Raw genomic sequence first — 27,771 nt, 5'->3', positions numbered from 1 at the left:
TGATTCAAGTTTTTATGTTCAATCTTATATAAATATTCCGTAAATTCTTTTGCTTAATGCATGTTTTATTATTTTTAAATTTATTTTCGATAATATTGTGTTTTAAAATGGGGTTTTAAAATAATATATGTATGAGATTTCATAATACATTTTTGGCTACTAATTAGATGCTGCGCCAGTCTTCCCAAAAATAACTGTGCTCCAAAAGAATATAATATTATCATTTAAGCAATAAGTGGAAATACATTATAACCGTTTAAAAATATGTTACATTAAAAAAAAACTCTGAAATTTAAAATGACGAAAAATATTAAAATTTTTCATTAATGTGTTTTAATTGCTCTGATGGCATTTCATATCATTAAATTTTTTTTTCTATATATGGGAGCAATTATTATTGAATACAATTGAGATCGCACTGAAAATTAATTAATAAAAGGTATAAATCTTTAAAAAGCTTAAAGCTTAGCTGTTTCCTAAATAAAGCATCTATTTCAAGTCAAAAATGTATTTCCGAACATAAAAGGTGGCTAAACCATTCAAAAATATCTAGCTAACTTTGATATTAACAATTTTAAGTTTTAGGATCTCTTTATATAATTTAAAAAATCTATTACTAAAGATATTTCAGAAGTTATATGGTCGTTAACTAACGTTCTGCACAGTTTAAACAGTTTTGTTTTATGAGTTATGAAGTAGATTTGCTTTAAACCGTTCAATTTGAAAGCAAATCGTAGACAGACTTCCATTTTGAAATTTTGAATTGAATCGATAACAAACTTATGTTTGAGCCTTATTTTTTTTCTCTGAGTTAATAAAAAAATTCAGAAAATTTTCGAAATTCAATTTTTATGAAGTTGCTAATATTTATTTTCCCATTTATCCTTATTTCTTAATTTACTTCTTGATTTACAAATAAGATTTCGATTTAAATTCTGAAAATGTTTGACATTATTCAACCAAGTACTCCGTAATATACTTTGAAACTGATAGATTGTCAAACAAGTGTGGATTTTTTTTATCCTTAATTCATTAAAAAAAATTAACGCTCAACAAATTTGCTCACTAATATTCGAGCCAGCATTCAGTATTGAATATTTAAATATGAGATTTTAAATCCATTATTAAAAGGAAAAACTATTTTTTATTAGAATTATAAAATAAAAAAATCAAGAATTGAATCGGATTCCAGTTGAATTTAAATATTACATCACATCTTGTCTACATAGTGTATAGACTTCAAGAAACGACAACTCAATCGATCTAAAAAAAATCAAAAATCAGCTGCTAATAATTAACGAAATTCACAAAATTCCTGTTAACTTAATTAATTTCTCTACTATAAATATTATGACAGAAAATTATCAAAACTGAAAAAATGAGCTAAAACATTGTCATTTTTATTGATCAGCATCTTAATAACACTGCGCATAAATAAAATCAAGTTCCGACTTTTAATCAGTCTGCGATTTAAAAAAAAAAAAAAGAATTGACTATTACTTAATCATCTCTAAGCTTCCGGCCTTTTAGTGTCATTACTCTTTCGTATGTCTTCCGCTATAAAATTAAAGGTCGGCCAGAATTATTTCTTTGGGTATATAACCTTCTACTACGTCAGAAACGTCAATGGAAAATTACAATATTCACCGTCTTGTTTGTTAGAAATTTAATACCAACCATTGTCTGAGAAGCACGCAATCTCAACTTTCAACGCCCCCCAAAACATTCCGCTATCTATGAAATGAAAATCGTAATTTTTACAAAACTGCTTCTTCAAGGACAGATGTGTTTTTCTTTTCATTATTGAAATTTTTGACAAAATAACGTGAGATCAGAAAGATTTGAAAATCCTTTATAATGTAGCGCTAAAAAAAAAAAACAAAAAAAACCTTACTGTCTTTATACTGTTGAACTGAAAATAAAAAATAACTTTGCCGCTTTATAATGTAGAGCTGCAAATAGATAAGATTTTCCAAAAAATGAAGGTAATGCATGTTGTTTTCGCTGTATTTCCTTCAGTGCTTTGCCGAAGCGAGTAATTTACGTCTAAAAATGATGGCATGCATTGTCAGTAATGATCTCTTCCTAAGCATATGACAATGACTTTTCTAAAGTAATGTGGGAATAGATGTTAAGTGGATAAAATGTCTGCTTTTTTCAGAAACAAACTATTGAAAGACATTTTCCGACATGGAGAGAATAATATTCCCATCATGCTAAGAAACGAAATATTTTTAAAAATTCTTTTTAGATTTTATACACAAAAATTCTAATGTTTTCTATAAGCAAAATGATAAATATGCTAAAAAGGGCAACAAATGTTATGCAGGCTTTGATATATAAATTTTTTTATCAAGAGGAATTTTACTTTTTAAAATTTTTTAGGATTTTTAAAACTGTAGTTTTATATTTTCCAAGATATAATATAATGAAAAAGATCCTCGAGTCACTAGTAAATTAACGAATTTTTCATATTTAGGAAGTAACTTCAACAAAGCTAATAATTATGGAAAGTACTGGTACAAATTTTGGTTATCTGTGTTGTTTATAAAATGTTAATTATATGTATTAAGAAAACTGATCAGATACATAAAATTTATTCAAGCAAAATTGTTCAGAAATATTTAAATATGCAGAAATTATATTTTCAATCATTAGAGCATTGGAAGAAAACATAACAAAACAGCCTATAATATTAAAAGGTTAATAAATAGTAGTGCTATTAAAATGACATATTTAACAAAGTGGGGCAAAATATATTTGAACCAAATTAATAAAGCGATGTTAAGTGTGGCTCAAAATTTGACTATTAGATGAAAAATTTATAATCAACAGAGCCAATTTTTCACAAATTTGAGAATTTTTAAAAAGCAAAAATTTGTAACTGTGTTATTCTTCACTATAGCTTGTGTTGATTTATTCTAGACTTTTCAAAACATCATCAAGTTTCACTCTTTAGTTTATACACAATTATCTCTTGATATAAAAGTTAGTGGTATAATATAATAAAAGATTTGCAAATTAATAAATAAATGGTCTTCAAATGCAAAATTACAGAAATGGGATGCATTCGTCAAAAGTGTAGCTTGACAAATAAAGAGAAAAGATTTCCAAATCAATCAAGAAAAATAAACAAATCAATTGGAAAAAAATCCAAAAAACTGATTTATTTTTTCTATTCTCTTTCATATAAATATTTCAGCGTATTGCTGACAGACTGCGCTATTTTTGATTTGTAGAACATTGCACTCTGTAATTTTAATCATATTGCTTTATGTTTCCCATAATCGAGAAATCATGACATTTTACCATCCTAACAATCTCTTCTCGATAAGGTATTATTAGAATTCTGCTTTGTTTGCGAATGCCTTTAGTTTTTCAAATATTCTCACTCTTTTGACATATAACGAACTGTTTTGATATATGACGTAACAGCCTAGAAGAATGAGATTTTTTAAACGATGAAAGTTTCTCAAAAGATTGCTTCTCGAAAATCATCAGAGCGTATGCGTACCGTAAGTTAAATGGTTATGTCTAGAAGAATCAAGTATGGGGGAAGGTATTCTTTTGTTAACGCTTTTGGAACTAGAAGTAATAGTTAATAAAAGCATGGATATTTTCTAGTCGAAGAAAATGGATTTTAGAAGAACATTTTCTAGCATAGAAAGAAGAATTAATAAAATTGTATCAAGTCATGATCTTGTTCCAGATTTGTTTTAGGAGTATAAAATTTCATGAACAACAAAACTCTTCAGCTTCTCATTCAGAATCTGACATCATAATCTGATTTCATATGATAGATGAATTTTATCATTTGCATTTAGGTCTCTGTAGTAATATTAGATTTCTTTTAATTTATCAACTGATTAAAGGTTTCTCATTAAAAAAAATCTGTAGTAAAGAATTTTAAGATGATTCATGTCAATAATTGGTTCTTTCTGTTCGTTAAAAAATATGTAACTTTTAAATAACGTAATTAAGGTTTTAATTAACGTAAACACTTAATTTTGATAAAAAAGGATTAATATAATTAATAATTTACAATCTTCAATTCAGAATTTTCTTTATCAATAAAAAAAGTTATGTTCTGAAAATTTATATAAGTTTGACAAAGGATAATAACTAATATGTTTTTCTTCTTATAATAAATAAGAAAAATATAAGTTAGTTTTTCATATTTAATAATTTTTTGTGTGTATCAGAGCATTTTAAAAAATAATCTCATATAGTAAAAAGTTAAATCATTTTATTAATTCTCATACTTTTTATTAACAAAAATTAATTTAAAATCTTTCATCAGTAACATAGGAAATACATCCCTATTAATATCATAACGCTGCATCGCATTGGAATATAATATATATGTGAATATTTTCAAAATAAGCATTATCAAATCATGTTGAATTCCGGAAGAAAATATTTTTTTTAATTCTAATTTTAGCTATTGATTTCTTATAATATAATTTTAGTTTTAAGATGAAAATGGAAATTACTTTAGAAAAATAGAGAATCAAACTATAAAAGTTTGTACTATATGTGCGAGTTTATCTTATATATATTTATACATTTATTATCTAGCTTTGATAGTTCTAAAGATCTTCAGATTTTACTTTGAATAAAGATCCGAATCATAATTTATTCCACATATCAGCAGGTTACAGATCTACATAAATCATTGATTTGAATATTAAGCTTCATTCCCAAACAAGAATAAAATTTCCGAGCAGTTATTAGAATATTATTTTTTTGGTACTAACGTAGAAAATGAATGCCATTGAAATGACTGCAAAGCAGTAAAACATTCTTGCCTCAACTTCAGCAACAATTATATAATGTAGACATTCAAGAATATTAAAAAGAATAGAATGCTAATGTATATTATTCTAATTTTTAAAAAAGAGAGAGAGAGAGATTTCAACTATTCAAAACTTACACAAGTGCAGAACATCCACATTCCAGCTATTGATCTCACATACTTTAACTTTAGTAGATTCTATTTTAAATCAACAAATGTCATGTTCGAAGTCGGCGTTCATCAATAGATTTTTCGGGTTCACCGACTGTGTATAGAATCTTTTCACTGCCGGGGAAAGTCGCTGACCCAAAACTAGAGGCGTGAATCCACCATTTGAGTAGTATTGACCCTGGATACTTTTGTTTCGGCAGGAAGTAGGCGAAAGCAGAGAGAAGCGTGAATGTTGCAGGAAGCAAATTACCAGAGCAATTAGTCATCTAGATCTATAGTTCAGTAGGTCTAATGCATTAGCGACGGAAGTGCAGGGATTCATTGATTGGAGTGCACCGCACTTCCATATGCATGGGTTGTAACTGCTGAATGTTGGACATACAAATACATAATTTCGTGTAGCTTATGTAATTTTTTTTTCATTAAAGCTTTGACATTCCGAAGTATTTTGAATACAATAAAGAAATTGGAAAAATCCGAAAACAGTAGGTGAGCTAGTTCATATTTCAAAGTCATTCATTTTGAATGAAATGTCATGAAACATTATAACTGCTTCAATTCATTGATAAAATGACCCTTCTGTTCTTACTTTATTATTTTTCACAATAAACTTTTATTTAGTATTAGTTTCTTTTCTATATTTTTTAAGGTTAGGTTATATATTTTAAGTGAATTTTTGTCCAATTCTTTTTGATGTATTAACTAAAAATTTCATAGGAGATTTTTTTAAAATTGGATTGCGCATTTAGTTTTTAATTTGTTTGTTTTAAAAGGATACAGATTTTATTTGAATACTATGAAATAACAATATAAAATTTTGCATCAATGCTAGTTACTTCCATGGAATAACTAATTTATATACAAATTTCATCACTGTTCACAATTTAAATTTCAGTCATTAGACAAGCAATATGCAATTATACATGATTGCTTCCAGTCGATAGTACAAATAAAATATAAATAAATGTTACATGTGTATAGGAGAATTATTCATATATCAATAGAAAGTACAGTAAAAAGTTCTTATAATTATTAAAAGCTCATAGCCCAATTATTTCAAATTCTTTTAATCATAAACTCTTCTCAAATATATAAGACGATCTTTTCTTATAATGATATGCTTTCCTTTTAATAAAGAATATTTAATATTATCGAGCAAGATTAACTAAATGAATCTGTAAAAAAAGGATAAAATGTATTTAACTTCATTTTTAAAAATGTGTAGACTTAAACTCTTCTTCGAGTTAAATATTTCATTAATAATGAAAGAATTGTATTAAGATTAATTCCAATTATGAAACATATTATATTTAATAAGAAAAAATACTATAAAGTACTAAAAATCAATGAACTTTGAAATTTTGACAAAATAAATTTGAACTTAGATTAAGTTTATTCTACTTATTAGCTTCTTTTATTCTGCTTTTAAAAAAGGAATGTTTTATCATAAAATTTAAGAAAATTGCTTTAATTTCTTTCTTTCCTTTAAAATTTGTTTCAATTAAAACTGCCGAAATGAATACGATTGTTTGTTTAGATACCATCACTAAAATGCTTTTACAAAACAATTACTGAAACAGACATGGGTTAACAAATAATGGAGTAAGCTTTATATAATTTCTCAAAAAAATTGCCATTATACACAAGCATGGAGAAGGATAGCAATATCCAAATGATCGAGAAAAAAATACTTACACCGCTTTCATTTATATTTAAAGAAATCTTTTGTAAGCATAAATTTTTTTAACTATAATTATAAAATTTAGCTTACCTATGGCGGCAGAGGGCGCCGTAATCCAAATAAGCATCGGCTACAATATGCTTCAGATCAAAAATTAGGAAACTCTCACTGGAACTTGGAGCAGAAAAAGTAATGATTCTGCACTCGTGAATTGCTCTATTTTCAGAGGAGAAAAATAAAACAACGGGTAATTTTCTAGAGATATCGTCTTTTCCTCCTCGGACGAGTGCTTGATAAATTAACTTTCACTCGTAATGAATTGTTAATGTCATTTCAATCTGAATATATAACGACGATTAAAGCGTAAAGACAAAATGAAAATTTCTGCTCATCAAAATATATCTTTCCGAACAACAGTCCACACAACGCATCCACCACGCACGTTTGTTTTGATAATGAATGAAGTCCGCTCTGCTTTTATAAATCTCAAAAGTTGCGGTGCACCACTTGTGGCATTTAGACAATTACATCCGGTGGTTTTCCGGCGAGCAACAAGTTGATTCTGCTGAAAACCAATCCCTAGTAAACTTGACCCTCGCCAGAACAAACAAGGATAAGAGCGGGATTTTCCTCCTCTCGTAACTATTTCCTCAGGTAATGATGAGTTTCGACCCTTTCCCAAACCACTGACATTTGCGATGTCGTTGATCCGTGGCGAAAACTTTTCGTCATTGTCCCATATATCGGCAACTGGCAAGATGAAGAGAGTGAGCCAGTGGTTGATGTGCCGCAAGGATTTAGCTAAGATTGATAGAGAATGAAAGGGAAAGATAGATAGTGAGACGGACAAAACCATGTGAGTCGGTCGCTCGTCTCATGAACAATGAGACTGCTTCACTCAATAGAACTTCACAAACGAGTATTGTGCGCAAGCCGGCTGAATGCTCTGTTTATCTCACTCCACTCACTCACTCCATGCGTTTTTTTTTTCTCCTTTTTTTTCTCGTTTTTTTACGTCTATTTTATTTTTTTAAAATAGCAGGGGGAGTTTGCACAGTTGCGTGGTGAGGCGTGCGCAAGGACGCAAACGATGACATCATGAAGTGTGGAATACACGCGCTGCCGCCTCAATAGGCCAATCATTCCCGATCTGACTCTCAGAACAAAGTATACTTCCATTCAAGGTCACCTCAAAGAGCCGGAACTTACCACCAAATCTGACATTTCTTAACACAAATTAAAATGTTAATGTGTTTCCGCGGAAAAAAGAAAAGTAACGGGGATTTCCAAGTTGGCTTCGAAACAATTGCTTCCGTTTCGATGCTATCGGTTAATAAACAATGCCAGGTATTGGACGTGTTCTTTATTTAAAACAAAACTATATAAAGATTAACACACCTGTTTGTTTTGGCAACTACCATACAACGCTCGATCGGTTTAAAACATCAGCTAGTTTTTTTTAATTTTGTTTTAGTTCTTCAGAAGAAAATAAAATACATTGGCAAGTTTTCCAAAATGTTGCACCAATCTTTACAGACGACGAAATAGTTTTTCACTCAGGGATATTGAACTTGCATGACCTAACACTTTATAAGTACACATTTAATTCTTCGCAGTATCTCTGAGGCACGATTTTCGCTATTCAAATAAATGTATAAAGTGCAGAAATTCCTCAACATGCACATTTTTTAATAAAAACTTTTATTACTCAAACTCGGTTTAAATTCGGAAAAAAAAATTTTTTTTCATAAATACTATTATATATAAATAAAAATTATCATCAAACAATAGAATTTTATTAAAAATCAATATTGTTACATATTTTATAAATAAACAACTTCAGATGTTAAATGCATATCAATAATTTTACAATATACAAGAGGCTAAAAAAATAATTTCTGATGTTAAAGATATATTATGTGCATGTTATTGTCACTTATTTTATTGACTAATAAATAAAAAAAAAGATCCAATTTTCAGTTTATGATAGGAAAGATAAATTTTGCATAAGATAACATGTCTTAGTTATTATTAATATGAGACATAAAAATAATTGTAAATATCATATATTAATAATTTATAGTTATATAAAACAAATCCTAAATTACTGCTTTTATTCATACTAATAAATTATTAATATAATTTCATTACGGATAAGAATTAGTTTCATTTTTTTTTTTTTTTTTTGAAAATTTTTCACTTCATTTTCTGAATTGAATCAATTTATATTATAAATCGGGAGAGTCCTTATTTAGAGTTTTCAAAAAGGCAATCTGATAAATCAAAGTCAAAATGATTCTTTAAAGTATAAATTTTATAAAGTAAAGTATAATTACATGAAATATTAGAACAAGAATCAGATTGGTTAAATTTCAAAGAACATTTCAATAAAGATCAGAAAGAATTTTTGCAATTTGCAATTTGAAGTATTGCAATCATTTCATTACTAATAAAATTTCTTTGAAAAATTTGCGTCAAAATTTAACTGAAATTGCAATAATTTCAACAAAGAATTCTGAATAAACATTTCCATGTAAGTAGAATATTTATTTTTATAGGTGCTGTTAAGTGACATTGTCGAATATGGTCAAATCTCCCAAAAACGTACATTTTATGACATAGTGAAGAGTCATAGTTGGTGGTTTTCAGTCACACATTAATTCTTTTTATATTTGTAAGATGTTTAAGCAATTTAAATTTTATCGCTTAGTTTTCTGTTTATTGAGTAATATATATATATATATATATATATATATATCTTCTATTGAGTAATAAATATATATATATAAATGTTCTTCTAATCTTACAGCATTATTTATTTGTGAACATAAAATAAAATGGTTATCTGTTTTTGTAAGAACAACATAAAACTTTCTGCATTACTTTCAGTTTTTTAAATTTATATATTTACTCAAACTAGAAAATCTGAAATAGTGAAATATTCGCCGTCTAATATAAAGAAAAAGCAAGACTTTTATATAAAAAAAAGTTATGAATTATAAAAAAGTTATGAATTTAAATTTTTGTTCACGTTTTTTCGACCTTCGGCCAGTCTTATATAAAAAAAAACTTATGTATAAACGACAAAAATTTTAATTTTTATTAAGATGAATGATACTTACCATTCCGAAGAAAACTAATTATTTTTATTGATAAACACACTCATAAATGACGGAAACTCAAAATTAATATAAAAAAGTATTAAGACATCTAAATCTGACAAAGATTTCAAAATATTTGAATTTTGTGAATCTGAAAATAAGGTTGGAGAGACGTTGTTACTGATGAAGTCACTCAGACAAAAGCGTTCAGATTAAAAGGGGTGGGGGGTGGGGGGCTGGATGGTATTGAACACCAAGAGTTAACATCTGCAGCACGTGACCAATTAGCTCAGTTAACTTCAGCTGCTTCTGATCGAATTTTTAGTATTTCGCCTACGGAATTTTCACATTATCTATTATCAAATAACGAGATAATTTCTGTAGCCGCTTCCGTTCCCTTTATCATCTATCTTTGGTGTTCCGTAACTGAACTTAGGTGTCCTACAATTGTATGGGACGTGACTGGTGTAAATTTTGAAGATTGCTGGTTGACGTTCCCACATCCATACGCACGAAGTTTTTCGGAGGAAATAATTGATTGGTATTCCTGTCAGAAAATTAACGACTTTTCAGCAATGACCTCTTTATCAAAAGTTCATATGATGGTGATGATGTGACCCTCATCAGATTTTCACAATCTGTACAAGTCATCTTTTTTTTTTAAAAAAAATTCTGTCTCTATATGAATATGTCTAGAAAAGTCGTTTAATATCCAGTGTTTTTAGAAGTCATATTTATAAGGTCATCGTATTTATCTAATAAAAATACTGGGCACGTTTAGATTTCTTTAGAATCAGGGAATACGCCACGCCCAAAGGGTTCTTCGATCCTTTTTTCTTCAAATTTCCACCGAATGGTTTCTCAGTTTAGATTTGTAGATATGATAAAAATAGAAACAACAGTTTACTGATTAGGCAAAGATAATACGGGAAAAAATAGCCTCACAGTTCGTTTAGAGTTGCATTAAAAATACATTAAAAGCCATTTAAGGAACTCTACTATTTCAGAGTAAGCAATAAGTATAATGTGTTTATTGCAGTTCCGGTATATTTGGTGAAAACTTACTCTTATTGTTTACCAAAGACTAGAGCTTATCTTTCTTGCAAACTTAGGCATATGCGACTAAGAATATTTTCCAAGAGAAAATGCTCGGAAGTTTTTTTAAAAAATAGGGACAAAAGAAAACAGTATTTGATCAAGAAAATAATTACATTTGTGATTTTTAACTCCCAAACAGCAAATCCAATAACGATGATATTTTTTTAAATGTATATTTTAATTTAATATTCAATTTTTAATTATTGTTTTTTCAGCAAAAAAAAAGATAGCTATATAGCTCAATTTTATCAAAAACTCCTATAACACTCTAATTACCTTAACAATGATTTTTAGAAAAATACAGCTTATTCTATAAATCTATTGATGAACTTAAATAAATAATTCTTAACATCAATTTAAAAAATGCATTGACCAATTTAGGTGATAAGTTCTCAAGAAAATTATTTATTTGAAAATCAAGACTTGTATTGATTATCTCCTCAAATGCGTAAATTAAAAATTTCTGTAAACAGAAACTTATATATGAAATTAATCGCATGTTATTGAATATCTAATTTCCCATAACGGCCAGCTTTTAGCTAGACTTCTGAAGGTGGAACTTATAATTCTTCTTCCAGCCATAAATTTTACAAGGAATCCTTCGTATATATATATATATATATATATATATATATATATATATATATATATATATATATATATATATATATATATATATATATATATATGTATTTTTATATAGAGACAAGTTAAATTATTATGAGTATCGTATATAAAATCAAATCTGCTAACATGTCTAACATTTTCAAATTAGATGGTAATGGTAGCACAAGAGAAAATGTACCATATCAAGTTTTGACTCAACATCTCGCCGCTATTCAAAACCATGCAGTATGTATCAGACTATTAATTAAATAAATGAAATCAAAAATTTTTACCATATCCACCATACATATGACTTGTCACTTTGTATTGTTTAATGAAATTACATTTTTAACGAAATAAAGTTGACAGAAAATTTTCAGATTACTAATATAAAAGAAATTTTAAAATGGGCTATTGAATATCATTTTCTTTAAACGTACTTTTCATAAGTAGGTACAATACCAAATACTTTACATATCTGTTTTATCATACAAGGCAACCAGTGATGCGTATGGTATACACCGTTTTTAAAAGTTAATCCTCTCCTTCAGTTTCTCTTTTCAAGTAATAAAAAAGTTATGAAAGCAAAAACACAAGGTGCTGCTTCGCGGTCAGGTAAGAAATTCACAAAATAATCTATCAGATTTTATGTTAAAAACTCGGAATTTTTAACTGGAATTATTATCAAGGCTTTTACCGTAAACAGTATTTTGTTTCATTGAAAAGTATGAATCACCTTGTTTATTTTCTCGTCAGAAAAACACTTTTTTTTTTCTATCTAGCAGGCAAATTGGGCAACCATGCTTAAAGCTGTTTTGAAGGTCACAGATTTTTGCTATTCACTTTTAAAAGGTCCGTCACGATGGAATATTTGGTTCGCCGAAACGCTTTTAACTTTTACTTTAGTTTGATAGATGTAGACCTATATTTTTAGTAACAAATATTCCTATTACTATTAATGGGAAAAAGTAGCAATCTGATAAAAAAAAATGTATAATGATAGTTAATTTGTTAAAATAATGCTTCATTCTGAAATTACACAAGGGTCATTTGAGGAAGGGCTGCGTATTTTTGAAAGGTGGTCAAATGTCAAGGACGATACCTCGAAACCGTGATATTCCGATCCCAAAGCCGACACTCGCCATCAGGCCTTCGCGGTTAAATGCACATATTTTCGTTTCTTTAATTAGAACTGTGATTTTCTGAAGAAAATATACAACTTATGGCAAAAATAACTCATTATTAATTCAAATTTTTTTATTGGATGAATTAATTCCACGCTTCGGTTTGTAAATTCTCACTATTCTCTTATATTTAAAATAAAATTTTTTTTTATATAATTCCTTGCGAATAAATGAAACACAAAATTTAAAAACCTTAATAATTTCAATTAAATCTTTTTTTTACATATTTTAAAGCAACTAATTTTTGAATAATTGTAACAGAAGAACAGGTGAACTAATTTTTGAATAATTGTAACAGAAGAACATAGGATATTATAGAATGAAACCAGATAAGATAAATAAAGTAAAATCCAGCAGAATAAAAATTGATTATTGTTTTATTTTTCCATTTGTAGTTTGCATAACGAATGTTTAATTGAATTAGGATTAACTTTGAATATTAAGAATATCTTACTAATGTGCAAATCATACAAAAATTAACAACATTAAAAAAAAATTCAATTGACCAAATATGCGTGTCACATGTGTAAATACTAAATTATACATATTAATTCATCTTAATCCATATTCAGAATCATACATTCGAGAATAAGAAATAAATATCGATAATATCATTCATCTTTATATATATATTACATTTATGTATTAAATGCATTCAAAATTTTGTATCACCATTTCCCCAAAAATTTTAAATATACAATTATATGTCTTAATAGAATCCTAATTACGAGTATGACTTGCCTTTAGAAAAAAGTGATCGATTCATTTCTTTAATGTATCTATTTATTAGAAAATGTAGTAAGGCATGAAAATAGATATAAAAAGACAATTTATACAAAAAAAAAAAAACTTAGTAATGCAAATTTTCTGATAATTTTTTGTAAATTGGAACAGTTTCATTTCAATTTAAATGTTTCATCTTAATTAAGCAAACTATTCATCTTAATTAAGCTTAATCAAGTGAAAAGCATCAGAAATTGTTCTATCCAGATCTGAAACGAAAATAGAGTAGTTAAGTGTATTGTAAGCATGTCACGTGAGAAGAATAATCAAAAATACACGAAAGTTAGAAGTTTTATATTTTCACTCTTTTATTGACACTGATACCAAGTATGTGATTTGATATTTTAAAGTTTCGTTTTAAAACTATATAAGTTTCATAATTTTAAACCACCTTCAATACTAGGATGATGCCTGATTCGAGAACTTTCTTTGCAAACTCAATGCCAACGTGAGGAGGTTGGATTTTTAACGAAAATTTAACGTGTTATAAGCTCACATATAAGAATGGCAGCTGCTGAAAATTGTATTGTGAATCTGCGGTCGTTCATTTTTAAACCGCAGACTCTACCATCAAATATTAGCACTTTAATAAAATATTAATGAATTCCGCAGCTCTAAATATTAGTTCAAATAAGTCTCTTTTTTTCCGTTATTCACATTTATGATAACTATTTTTCCTAATACTTGCAATTTTTGGTGTTGAAAGATCTGTATATTTTTTCTATAAATTGTTTGATAGTATTTTTATCTATAAACTGAACCTTGCCGTCTTTTTTAGTTTTTAATTATATTAATATCTTTTTTAGTTTCTAATTATATTTGAAATAATATGAGGACTGTTTTAGAAACGATTTTGAAATTTTGTGTCATGGTCAAATGATGAAATGAGAATGAATGACCCTTTCTCCATACTTCTACGTTATGATCCTGAAACTGTAATTACTCTCACTGCCTGTTTCTATGTCACCCTAGTGGTTGGACGTTTGATTTTCGATTGAACGTGCTCATAGGTGAACCAAGACCAAATATTTGGTGGAATCGAGTTTCTCACCTGACATCTTCTGATCCTAAAACCTTGCCACCAGACCACTGTGGTCATTTAATCTTATACTATTCAATGTTTTATTTCTCGACAAAAGTTGCACAAATCTGTATAAATACAAGAAAATAATTTAAATATTTTGGCTTCAACTTAGTTTTTTAAATTTAATAATTAATTAAAACTTTAGCAGATAAATAAAAAATTCTTTATTGCAAAATTTCTATTCATCATATCCGAAATGTAGTTTATACATTTTGTTAATAAACCAGTTACATTATTCAAAATGAATTGAAAAGAAATAAAAAAAATTGCGATGAAAGATTGAAAATAAAATTGAAAAGAAGTCAAAAATGGTAGTGATGCAAATATGAATCACAGCATAGCGTGAGGTTAAATTCAGTCAATCATACTCGTTTGAAAAATCTACTCTGTAAATCAAAACACAAGACAATATAAAGAAGTTTGATTGAGCTTTTGATGCCGCTGTATGATAGCATTCTTACCGGCGTATACAATAAAAAATGAGAAGTAATTTAAAAGATACTACGGTTGTCAGAGGCTGTTATGTTATGAAAACCAAGTTGGTGCGAATTCTGTTAAAAATCATACATGAGTAACCATGAGGAAACGCAGTCAATGATCCGCGTCTCAGATTCCCAAGCGAATAAAAAAACAAAATGCATATTTTGACCTTTCTTCTTGGTTCGGAAAATTTATTACGAACTCCGTGGCTCCAACGTTTTCACCTTCTCGAACAATTTTCCTTGGCATCATTATTTTTGTTATACATAATTTAATCCTTTTGCTTACGAAGTGCTTTAATAATTATTCAATATCGGGGATATCTGAAGTTATGCTTTAATTTTTCTTATTGTGAAATCGAAATGCATGAAGATTTTACAACAGATTAAGCCTAATTAGCACATTCTTATTTTTCAGCTGAATTTATATAATTCTATATAAATAATTGAAAGGATTAATATATATATATATATATATATATAATAAAATAATTTTTATTTAAAATAAACCGATTAAGAACGCTTGTCTGATTCCAATTTTTTAATAAACATTTCCCACTTCAAAAATGTTTGAAATAAACTTCGAATAATTAAATAACGAATTAATAAAAATTACATAGTGAATTCAAAATTAAACAGTAAATTCAATCTTAAATGATAGTTCCAACTGTTCATAATTATTCGATTATTTCAGAATAATTGAAAAAAAAAGGGTGTGGGAGCGTTAATGATACAAATTTATTACGCAATAACAGATTAAAAAAATTATAACAATTGATGTTTAATTTCGTTTTGAAAAGCGAAGTTTACGCTATTATTTTTATAATTTTTAATAGTTACAGTTAAAGAATAGCGATATATATAATTTTTAATAGTTTATTATTTATTTTGTGCATAACAACTGAATAATAATAATTTTTAGTAGTTTATAAAATAACTTCGTAAACCAGTTATTTTGTAAATTGAGGCAAAGAGGTATTTGGGAAGTAAATTATTTAAGTAAATTGTTAATTACTTTGTATTGAATATAAGCATGTTTATTGTTTAAATAAACTAAATTCTTAGAGCCAATTATATTCTATTTTTATAGACTTTTTGGTAAAAAAGTGAGTATGTATTATCTGAATTAATTTTAAAGTTTGAAAACTGAATATGGTTTTCTTGGGTTAATTTTCATGTTTGTGCTAATTCTGGAACTAAAATTTCTATAAGCGATTTAAATTTTAAAGTGGTATTTTACATTTCATTTCTTTCAGCTTTGTCTTCAATGTTTACAAATGAATAGGAGACAATTCTATAAAATTTACAATCAGTTTTCTAGATAGATGCCTGATTAATGAAATTAATGAATAATTCATTAATTAAGCTAATTAAAAGTCATTTAATCGGACGTGAGGAAAGCGGCATGTTTATTTAAACCTCCTTATCTAAGATTTTTAAAGGAAAAGACTGTATTGCAAGTTTCAAATTTTGCTCAGTATATTCAAGTCAAATTATCGAATATGAAGGTATTTCTACTTCATGTCTTGGATAACCAGAACTGTTTTTGTTATTTAAATAGTCTATGAGCCAAAGTTTTATCCAGTGAATCAGACTATGTACTTCTTACAGAGAATTAAATTAGCATTATTATCCTCTTTACTGTATATTAAAATACAAGCTATTACGAATTTACTTTTCGTAGACTGATGAAGTGAAGCTTAAAATATCCTAATGAATTTAATTGGCCAGGCGAATCTGATAATTTGCTTCTAAATAAAGGACAAATGGATTTTTAATAGCCAAAGTAGTATCAAAAGTGGTAGCACAATTGGAGTCCTGCTGCTGTTTGCTTAAATTATCTATTAATATATGAAAATATTATAATTGTAAGGAACTATGTTAGACTTTTTACATATAGTACGTTCTCAAAAAAAAATTATTCGAGTTCAAAACTTTCTAGATCTTCCATAGGTAACACAATTATTAAAACAGCTATGCTTTATTATCTGAGGAAATTGTTTCATTCTGTATATTCGTAGTTAATTTTCCCTTTTCATTTGATGCAGTTCAGAGCTTTGAATGAATAAATTTGTGTCTCCATCTTTTGACTAATTAACGCATAAGTGCATAATTCGCTGCTAATTTAGCACAATAGTTTAATTTTGAAATAATCAATTGATGTTAGATGACTGCTATGTTATTCATGGGTATCTACTCATTAAATAAGGAAGAGAAGAAGTCAAAAAAGTTCAGTTTTGTTAATATGCTTATGTTTTAAAAATTCACTTTACTAATAATCTCATATATTAGTATTAAAAATTCACTTTACTAAAAATCTCATATATTCGAATATCATTTTTATTGCAAATTATTTCTATCTTTACTCCAATTAAATTCTGTTTTTCCTTCATTAAGTTGCATTATATAAGGTCATTGATCGAATCGCCAACATAAGTCAGTATTTCTAATAAGCGTCAATATATTTCACAGCAGCGATAGATAAATTAATTATACGTTTTGAAAACATGTAAGCACTAAATTAAAAGGCATTTTGGCAAGAATGTTGCAAGAGCTGAACTTCTTAATCAGTGGGGACATATGTAAGAAGCCATTCAACGTCTTTCATCCCAATACATTGAATAATTCATATAGTTCGTTCAAGTGTAGGATACGGAAAGTTACGGCAGTAACAACAAAGTAAAATTATGGGTGTTTTTATCAGGGTTTACACAACATCCAGAATGAAATGAGAGTAATGGGCTTTTACTTCGAGGCGATATAAATAATGAGTTTTCCTATACATTAAGTATGTGCATTGGATTTAGAAATGACAGTGCAGGACAACAAGGTAGAAAAAACTGATAAATCAGCCCACTTGCCGCTTTTCCTTTCTACGTGTGTTGAATGAAGAGGTGTCCTTCCAGAACTACGGTTATTAAATGAAGGAGAGATACACTATAAGGAAAGACAATTTGGGGCAACATTAGGGGACCACGAAGGAGAGTATATGTGTGAAAATTAATAGTTTTGCTACTTCCGACATGACCGATTTGCTATCTAAGTGTCTCTACAGAATCTATTAAGAGAGGAAGTAGTAGAGCTTTACCTTTATTCCCTCTCATGTTCATCATAAAGAAGTCAGATGGTGACGTGAAGTCAAAACATGAAATATTTGGCCTGCTACTATCGAGCACTGACGAAACAAGAAGGCACAGAGAGTTGAAACCGATTATCGTTTATTACTACAGAATATAGGAGAAACTAGGGGAAAATGTCTTAATAAACGCACTTCTGTGTCTGACGCTTGATTTTAAGCTTTGAAGTCTGACGCTTGATTTTAAGCTTTGAACATCCAGACTCCTTATAACATGAATATTATCTTTCACGGCAGCTTTATGACGTTTTTAAATGTTTGTTTTCCTATGATAATAGCAGTGCTTGCAGTATCGGTAGGTTTCAGCGTTTTTGGTATAGACATTTGTGCCTAAAACCTCATTTTACGCATAAATTTCCAATTTTCGAATTGAAATTATTATGACATATTTCACCTTATTTTTGAAGACTAACACAACCATTCAAAATGACCATTTTCGAATGGTAGTGATAGGGATACATACAATTTCGGAAAGTATCGTCTGAACTAGAATGAAACCGTATATTTTGCATTTGACTTAATCAGTTTTTTAAGCAAATATTTTATTTGTATTTTCCTATACAAAAAATGTAAGATATTATAAAATGCAGTAAAATAGCATTATTACAACTGTAGTTGGCTAATGTTATTCTGTTTAACAACTGTTCAAGCTATTTCTTTTTCTATACATTATGATATTTCTGTACGCTCTATGATTTTAGCTATTTCCTATTTTATTTTTATTTAACAATGCTAAATAAGGTTTAATTAATAATCATAACATGTAACACAAAGAAACGCAGCAATGAAATATTTTCGAAACATTTTAGGGCATGCATTTTCTAATATTAATTTCACAATTTTGACTCCTTTCATTCGTATGCAAACAACAAGAAATAATAAATGTCTTGTTATCTCATTGTTGATGACTCATTAGCCATTTATTTTGTTATTATCGACATATCTTATCAAAATGTACTGAATGAATTTCTTGGGAGATTAAAACAATAATTTTCTAATGTGATTAGTAAAAATATAAAATAAGAGTTCAGAGAAGAACAAAAAAAAAAAAAAAAAAATCTTTCATCTTTAAGAAAATTCTAGAATGGGATCAACGGTTTGGAAAGTAGAAACATAGATATTCTTCATTTTCTTTATATAGCGAAAACAATAATTGTATCCTTTTCTTGCTTATCTTTGGAATCTTGCTTATCTTTAAATTAAAACAGAAATTTACATCTTAGATTACTAAATATTAATATATTTTAGATTATAAGATATGCTAACATTTAAAGGACACACACTGCTAAAATTATTTGAGACTTTTAAATTTGGAAGAAAATTTCCAAAATTAATAGCTACCATAACTCTTTATCAACAAGTACCAAAAAAATCTTGTTCAATAAAAGTTTTGGAAATAATGCTCTAAATATTTTTCTCATCTCATAATGTTTTGATCGTTATTTTTACAACAGGATGCACAAAAGAGAATGAAAAACTAGGTAATATTCAATCAAAAAGATAAAAAACGAAACTTTTTTATTTGTATTTCATATAAAAAGTTAGGCCTTCTAAAGTGTACCTCATCTCATAAAGCTAAAAGATTTGTATTTTAAATATTTTAAAGTAACAAATAATATTGCATAAAATGTAATAGACATGAATTTTCAAAATTCAAATAATCATTTAAAAAAAAATTCCATGCCAAATGATATATTACTCTTACACAGGCATATTATTGATGAATTATTTTCGTTTCGGCCAGTGAAAACTCGTACGTCGTGGTTGAATTTCCGTATTATTCTTATATTTCAAAAAAATTGTTATGTCTTTCACATTTTTTTTTTTTACAGTCGGTCTGAGTTATTTCCTTCCTTTTATTTGCAGAAGGTAGCAAACTATATATGATACACGCATATCGAACGATTTCATAAAATTCTGATTCTTACTTGGTAAAAATCGAAATATATTCTGACATTAAAAGGTTCTTTTTAATCGTCTTTTAAAAAGAAATTCACCTTGAAATTAAATATTGCAAACTTTCATTTTCTTTTTTTTACTTAATACTCAAGTAGAACTTAAAATTTCGATGAAATATAGAGATTAGATATCATTAAAAAATAATATTCATATTAATTGTAAGCATTCATTTTTCTCACTCGATGTATAAACTGGAACAACAAGTGAGAGCACTTGACTTAAGTGGATTGCAGTTTTGCATGAAAACGAAATGTTTCTTTGAAACACTACTTTAATGGAGCTGGTTTCAATTGAAATGCCTAAAACAATATTCATCCACTATTGTGAATGATTACAATATCTATTGTTATCATTTATTTTCCGGTTTCACTGAATAAAATGGAGCAACACATGAGAGCACCTAACAAGCGGAGATTGCAGTTTTTGCATGAAAATTACAAGTTTCTTTCAAATGCTAATTTAATGAAGCAAACTCTGATCTGATGCTCTTAAGTTATTAAGGGAAGGTTTTGCCATGTTTGGCATGTTAAATAGAAACTGAAAACTCCTTTAATTTATATCGTGAAAATTACCTACAATTCAATAAAACATTTTTAATATGGTGGGAATTTACGTGACATCTAATCACTTATAAATACTCAACTGCATATGAATAAGTCTGAATAAATACTCCGAACTGCCATTTTTGTTTACTCGGAATAAATACATTTTACCAAATAATAATTTTCTTAAACGCCAAGCCTTATTTTGAAATTATGAGGCATTTTTCTAAAAAGTCAAAATGTAGAAAATATATGTCACATTTTAATATAATGGCAAGAGGAGTTGCTCTAGATTAACACTTTCTAAAAATGTAGAAACTTTCGAACTTTTCCGCCCTAGTACATAATGATTCAAATTTTCATCACTAGGATTTTTAAATTTTTTGTAATGTTAATTCTTAAAAATTTAATAACTGATTAGTAAAACTATTTGATTGAATACTTTGACTTCAAAAACGGAAGTTTTTAGGAGAGAAATTTTAATTAACCATTAAAGTTATTGTTAAAGTAAAGTTATTAAAAACTAAGCTTAGAAAAAATATCAACAAGTATTCCAGCATTTTGCATTCATTTATTTCGCTTTATGCAACTTCTATAATAAATATTTAAAATGTTATGTAATGTAGGATTAAGAATAAACGAAAGAAGATTTGGATATTATCTCTTTTACAAGCTTATTATATGATTATACTTTTACTACAAGCAATGCGCGGAGAAGGAACATTTCCATACACGAGTAGAAATAAAATTAATAATAATCGAATAGGTATTAAAGTTCTTTTCAGAAAATGAAATGAAATGATTTGAAATTTACTTGGATTATATGGAGCTCAGTACCAAATTTTTAAAATAAAATTATAATTTAAAAATTATACTATAGGAGACAAATTTTTAAAAAAAATTAAATAAATATGTAGTGAAGAAAAAGAAGGAAATGATTTTAACCTTTATATCGTTTATTCGTATAAATAAATGGGATTTTTTATAATATGAATGAATGAAAAAATTGATATAAGCATTAAGTAAACATTATAATACTATGTGCAGCAAGAGTTTGTACACTAATGAAATCCTGGACTCCGGGTAGGGGTTTAAATGTTTTTTTTAATACTATATTTAACATTTTACAGAATTTTTTTTTCTAGCATTTTGATCCTGTTGTTGCAATATTACATTTCAATATTAAATCGTATTGTTTTGTCGTATGTACCTTATTTTTATGACATGTCAAATTTATTAAGAATACTCTATTAAACCTTATAAAAAGATAGAAACTTCTGTGATGTAGCATTTTTGCTCATTCATTTTTTTTTACTTATCAGAAAACAGGTTTTTAAAAGTCAAATCTAGTTAAATAAAATAATAAAAAGTGACTGTAAAATTCAAACAGAATGATGGGATGATTAAAATAACAATAGAAAATGTATGTATATAGAAGTCAATTTCAACTTTAAAATAAAGAAAGTTAATAATCAACTTCCTTTATTTTATGTAACATGGAATCTTATTAATATTCTGTTCATTAATTAATCTTTTAGTCTTTTGAAAATATTTCTTCTTAAATGATGCTCTTTTTTCAAAAATTTCGTTTCTTAAAAAGTTAATAAAATAATACAAAATTATGTAAATAATATTTGTAGAATCTGAGTGAACAAGTCAGGAAAATTCGCCTATTTCCGCGTTAGTTAAACTACTCAGAGAGAGTACCACGCAAAAGCGAAAGAAAAATGCCTAATATATAATTTACCAAGGACAGCTTACTCAAACCTTAGAATTAGAGTTGCATTTCCATTCGAAAGCTTTTGAGGTTTCTTAATCTGCCAAATTAATTCAGCGTGTTTGGTTACAATTTTTTTTTTATTTCTTTTTAGTCATAAAAAAGATTTATTGATTCTTTATGCACGCACACGTTTCAACAAAAGGAACTTTATGCGCAAATAAAGCTTTTTTAATAACTCTATACACACACCTTTATTTACTTTAAAAACATTTCAAAGAGTTATTTCCATATAATAAATATTAATTATTTCTACATGCTATTTCAAATCTCCTTTGAAGATTATAATTGTTAAATAGTAATAAAGAATAACAAAGTATGACTCTTGTTTCTAATTTTTAAATCCTTTGGATTTTTTCCCCTCTTCATTCTTAAAATGTTAAATAATTCATTTTTCTCTAATAACCCTAAAACTTTTCAGTTCTGACATAATTTCTACATTTTTTTCTCATGTTTTTTTGCTTTAAATGCTGATTCTCTTCCGTCATTTTTATAATACCTTCTTTAAAAATGTGAATACTAAAAAAATAAAATATAATCTTAAATAATATTTAAAATTTAATAAATAATGTTTCTTTTAAAAATTAATTCATTAATTTACCTTTAATAAATCTAAATGTTTCAATTCTGTCATATCCTGCCCGTTTTTTTCTCATATCTTTTTGTTTCAAATACTGATTCTTTTAGCTTTTCCATCATTTTTATAATGCATTCTCTAAAAAAATAAATGGTTAAAAAAGTACTATATTACCTCAACTAATATACTTTATTCTGAAAGAATAAAATAATAAATTATTTAATAAATAAAATTAAATATATTTTCAGTTATGATTTTCCCTTCCCCATCCTGAATTAAACTTTTCACAAAAACGCTTATTTTTATCTTTTTTATCGTAAAAATAAAAATGAAACCTGTTATGGCACAACTAAAATGTACTCAAATATGCTTAAAATTTTTTTGCTCTAAATTCGTGTAATTCGAAATAACAACTCCTCCATCTTCCCTAATTCCCATAAGGAAAAAATTTTAAACGGCTTTTTTTTAATAATATGATCATAATTCAATTTTATGTTGTTGTTGTTTCTTATGGCACTTGCAATGGACAAGCCCGCTGTTACAAAGACAGCTATTCAATTTTATGTTCCAAGCGAAGATGAAAACATTTCCTCTAATTCATGTGTATTACAAAATAAGCACTTGCATTTCCTCACTTTTTCCAAGAAAAATTATAAAAGCAATATTAGAATTGTTCAGTTTTAGTAAAGGATCATTCATATATTCCAAGCGAAGATGAAAACATTTCCTCTAATTCACGTGTATTACAAAATAAGCATCTGTATCTCCTCACTTTTCCCAAGAAAAATTATAAACGACTCTTTTCAGCCAGATTAGAATGGTTCAGTTTTAGTAAAGGATCATTCATATATAAAGTAATAAATAGTGAAAGTATTCTCTGTAATTTCTTTCGGCGTTTTAATCCAAAAGGTCTCTAAATCGAAACATGAGCAGGTCAAATCAGTTTTCAGCCTCCGATTTGGATCGAGCGGGTAATTTTCAATTCTTCAGAATCGCTTTAAGAATAATCGAAAGAAAAATTTTCGTTTCTAAAAACAGTTTTAGAGGTTATATAGTTTTAACTGTTTAAATCTACGAAACTTTTCTTGAAATAAGTTTGATTTATTTTTCTAAATTGAACTAATTTTTTAAAAGATTTTAAAAAATTGTGCATCAGTAAAATTACGTCAAAATCCAAGAAATCTGCATTTATCAGTAAATATTTAGGTGAACAGTCTGAGAAGTTAGTATAAAATTAGTGCTGTTTGATAAATTTGATTTATAGTTCATTGTGACGTCATTTTCCTTCTCAGTTGCATTAATTTGCTCATCTATTACTTTTTAACTTTTCAGTTTAAGTACTGATTCTCATGATACAATAATGTAAGAGGATCTCATTCTTATCCGTGTAGAACAGCTCAAATATGAATTCACAACAATAATAAAATATATGTATATATATTCTTGACAAATATTAATAAAAACTGTCAACCTTCATTTTAAATTAAAGCAAAATAATTCATTCAAATTAATCGCTCCGAGAAGCTCTAAATGTGTGGAAATATTTTTGCATATATATTTCCAAATAATTGTATGTCATCATAGCTTAATAATATAGCTTTATCATTTTTAATTAGGTACAAATTCAGAGAAAAATAACTGTTGCTTATAAATCGCACAAGGGATAAAAATACTAATTAGACATGCTGAAGAAAGTGGAAATATTTTTTTTAAATTTAAAAAAGAAAAAGTTCTACCAAGCTAGAAGAAAAGGAAACACTCTGAATCTTAACACATAAAATATCAGTCGGAACGGGATATTTTTTAGACAACAGATAGATTACGCTAGTTGCAAATCAAGCTTGATTAGTGTTAATTTAAGGAAATTATTTAGCGGTTGTATTTTTTTCATAGTTTGATTTTAAAAAATCTTTTAAAAAGCCGTTAGATAAACGGAAATAATTCTTAAATGAAATTTTTAAAAAAATGGGTTTTATTAAAAGTGGAAAAGAAAAATTAAAGATAAATTTGAAAAAAAAATCCTTATTTTCTATTATCCTTGATATAACTCTAAATTCTGATCTTAAATAAATTTAAAAAAACCATGATGTTATTTCACAATATTTCAACAAAATTATTCTCTAACGTTAAGTACATATTTAATGTTTTTTCAACATTTTGCTTTTATGTTTTTTTAACTTTTACTTAAACACATGAGAGCTATGATAAACGATTAATTCTTTTTTTTTCTTTGTAAAAATGATACAAGCATGAAACTGTTTATATTTATATTTTAAATTTTGAAAAGTAATAAGGAAATCATTGACATTCAAAAACTAAGAAACAGTTACTCAGTTTCTTTCTTATGTTGGAAAACTGACTTAATTGATAGAAAGATAAAGAAAATCTGAATAAATCTAACTCTTGTATTTTAATATATAGCAATGTTTTGGAAATAAAATTTTTCTCAAAAATAATAAACATTCCTTAAATTTTCTTATGCACATACAATTTGACTACAAATAATACTATCTTATTATAAAACAACATGAATTAAACATTTATTTTTCTTTTTTTAATTTTATTTTCCTTTATTATAATTCAAGACAAAAAAATTATCGTAACTTGCTTATGTGATCTTTTTCTTCGTTTATCAAGAAATAAAATGAAACTTCCTGAAGAACTTTCACATTTCAGTGCTGTTTTTGTTTGCACGCAACAATATTAACAAAACAATTTTCAGTATTATTTCTTTTGCTATTATTTCCTTCCAATTGTCACTATCCACGCAATATATGTATGAGACTACTATTAAATATTTATTCACATCACACAAATTTTCTCTGAACCTTTTTATTAAAATATGGCAAAACAATAAAATTCTCACATCAAATCTTAAAAGGAAATTTATATTTATTATCATATAATGATAAAAAAAGCTTAATGATGTAATTAAGTTCACTTAAAATGTTAGATCAAATATATATGCCGCATATCAAAATATTCTGCAAGTTAAATAAAATTATTAAATTTATTTTATTTAATTAACCCCTATTAAAAAAATTTAATAATAAATTTAATTTAAATAAATTAATGAAATGTTGACTTACTAGTGGTGCAGTAAATGCTGGAAGAAAAAGAAGAGATTCTATAACTGTCCATTGGATGAGAAATCTGACAAAAATTCAGCCATTAATTTTGGTGATTGCCTCAGATCGATTGTCTTGTTTCTTAAAATCTTCCCATTTCGATGACCTTTTTATATGATTTGACATAATATGACGTCACCTGTCATAGGAAAGAAGGTAGGCTTAAATTACATAGAGACACTTAAAAAGTTATCGGAGAGCAATCCAGAGAAGTTTTAGAGCCCAAAGTGGTAGCTGGGTTGCCAGATGAACGCGTATAATCAACTGGTTGGCGAGCAATTATATTGGTTAAAATATTTCCGGTTTGAGGCCGGAAAACAGAAAAACTTTCTTTCACGATAACCACCATCAACATACTACTAGAGAGACTAAGACAAGAAATGAGAGGCATTTTTTTTTCTGGTGTATTTGATATCTAGATAAATGTCTGAGGAAACGTCAAATATGTCATTTTCTAGTTGTTCCAGTGTAGATTTCCTTAGTCTGACGGTTGAATAGCAAATAGTTGGAATAGGTGGAAACATCAGATAAATTCTATTTGTAATGAGTTTATTTTATTGTACATGCAAGTTATAGGTATCAGACAAGATGAAGGAAACTTTAACTCTACGCTTTTCAGTGATTCATATTTGCATGGTGCCTTTTTAAAATTAATTTAAATTTAATAATCAAGTTGTAAAATAATTTTCTTGTTCATTTTACTTAAATTAGAAAAAATTTAATGGGAGAATTTTTTGAGATTTTAACTAAAATCATATATTTTTAATTAATTAGTTTTAATCATTAATTCAAATTTCAAATTAACTTTTTATCGCTTTCTCTTGTATTATCATATTAACTGGTATTGATTTGCCAATTTCCTGAGGTTAAAATTATTTAATTGTAGGATTAATGTCAAACCTTTCGTTAGTAGATTAACTTTTTTTTTTTTCGTTTCATTATGTCTAAAAATAAGTATCAAAAATTTTAGAAGAGAGTGAAATACGAATGGCAATAGAGGTTAAATAAACTTTAATTATGAATTTTAAAAGTGTAAGAAATATTCAACTAAAAGTAAAAATTATATCGTATTTTATAATGTTTTCAAACAAAAATCTGAAAAATGTGATTTTTGTTGCATAGATTTTTAATTATGATTTCAAAATCTAAAAAGAAAGATTTAGTGCTAATAAGCATTACATAAGAAGCATTTTATAAAATTCCATAAGGAACAAGCAATTTTTTTTTATTTAGAAATGAATTTCTGTTACGATGCCTTACTGATTTAATGCAAATAATAATTTCAAGGATAAAAAAATTAAGAAAGTTAATATTTTAATTTATCTTAAATTTCTTTGAAATACTAATAAGTTATATAAAAAATCATTTAAATAGAGGTTTATTAAAATAGAGGTTTTTATTGTCTATCTTATAATTGTATGTATTAAGATATTTGATTATTGTAATTAATTATTTTCAACTGAGAATAAATCAAGCATAGAAACACCTATAGAGAAATTCAAATGAATTTTAACTGCTAAAAATTATCTAAATTAGATTTAAGATAATTTTTAAAATCGAAATAACTTTCATTCGAATATCGAGATTTAGTCGTTCTAAATAACTTTTAATAATTCAAATAAAATTTTAAAGTTCATTTTATTTAAATTTCAAATTGCAAATCAAAAAAA

At 27.0% G+C, this 27,771-nt stretch overlaps 1 protein-coding gene across 2 annotated transcripts in view; it reads right to left on the bottom strand.

Annotated features, from left to right (window-relative positions):
- The window catches only part of LOC129959481 (uncharacterized), a 40,654-nt gene extending 14,380 nt beyond the window's left edge, over positions 1 to 26,274 (bottom strand). Inside the window, exon 1 of one of the 2 annotated variants that reach the window (XM_056072333.1) lies at positions 26,063 to 26,274. In XM_056072333.1, the coding sequence (XP_055928308.1) occupies positions 26,063 to 26,114 (52 nt within the window). In that variant the 5' untranslated portion in view covers positions 26,115 to 26,274. Of the gene's footprint in view, positions 1 to 6,737; positions 7,768 to 26,062 lie in introns of those variants that run through there. The other variant, XM_056072334.1, reaches the window with a different exon arrangement.
- Positions 26,275 to 27,771: the final 1,497 nt, after the last annotated feature.

This window comes from Argiope bruennichi, chromosome X1, assembly GCF_947563725.1.
Source record: "Argiope bruennichi chromosome X1, qqArgBrue1.1, whole genome shotgun sequence".
NCBI classification, from domain to species: Eukaryota; Metazoa; Arthropoda; class Arachnida; order Araneae; family Araneidae; genus Argiope; species Argiope bruennichi.
This window is presented reverse-complemented; position numbering and strand designations above follow the sequence as displayed.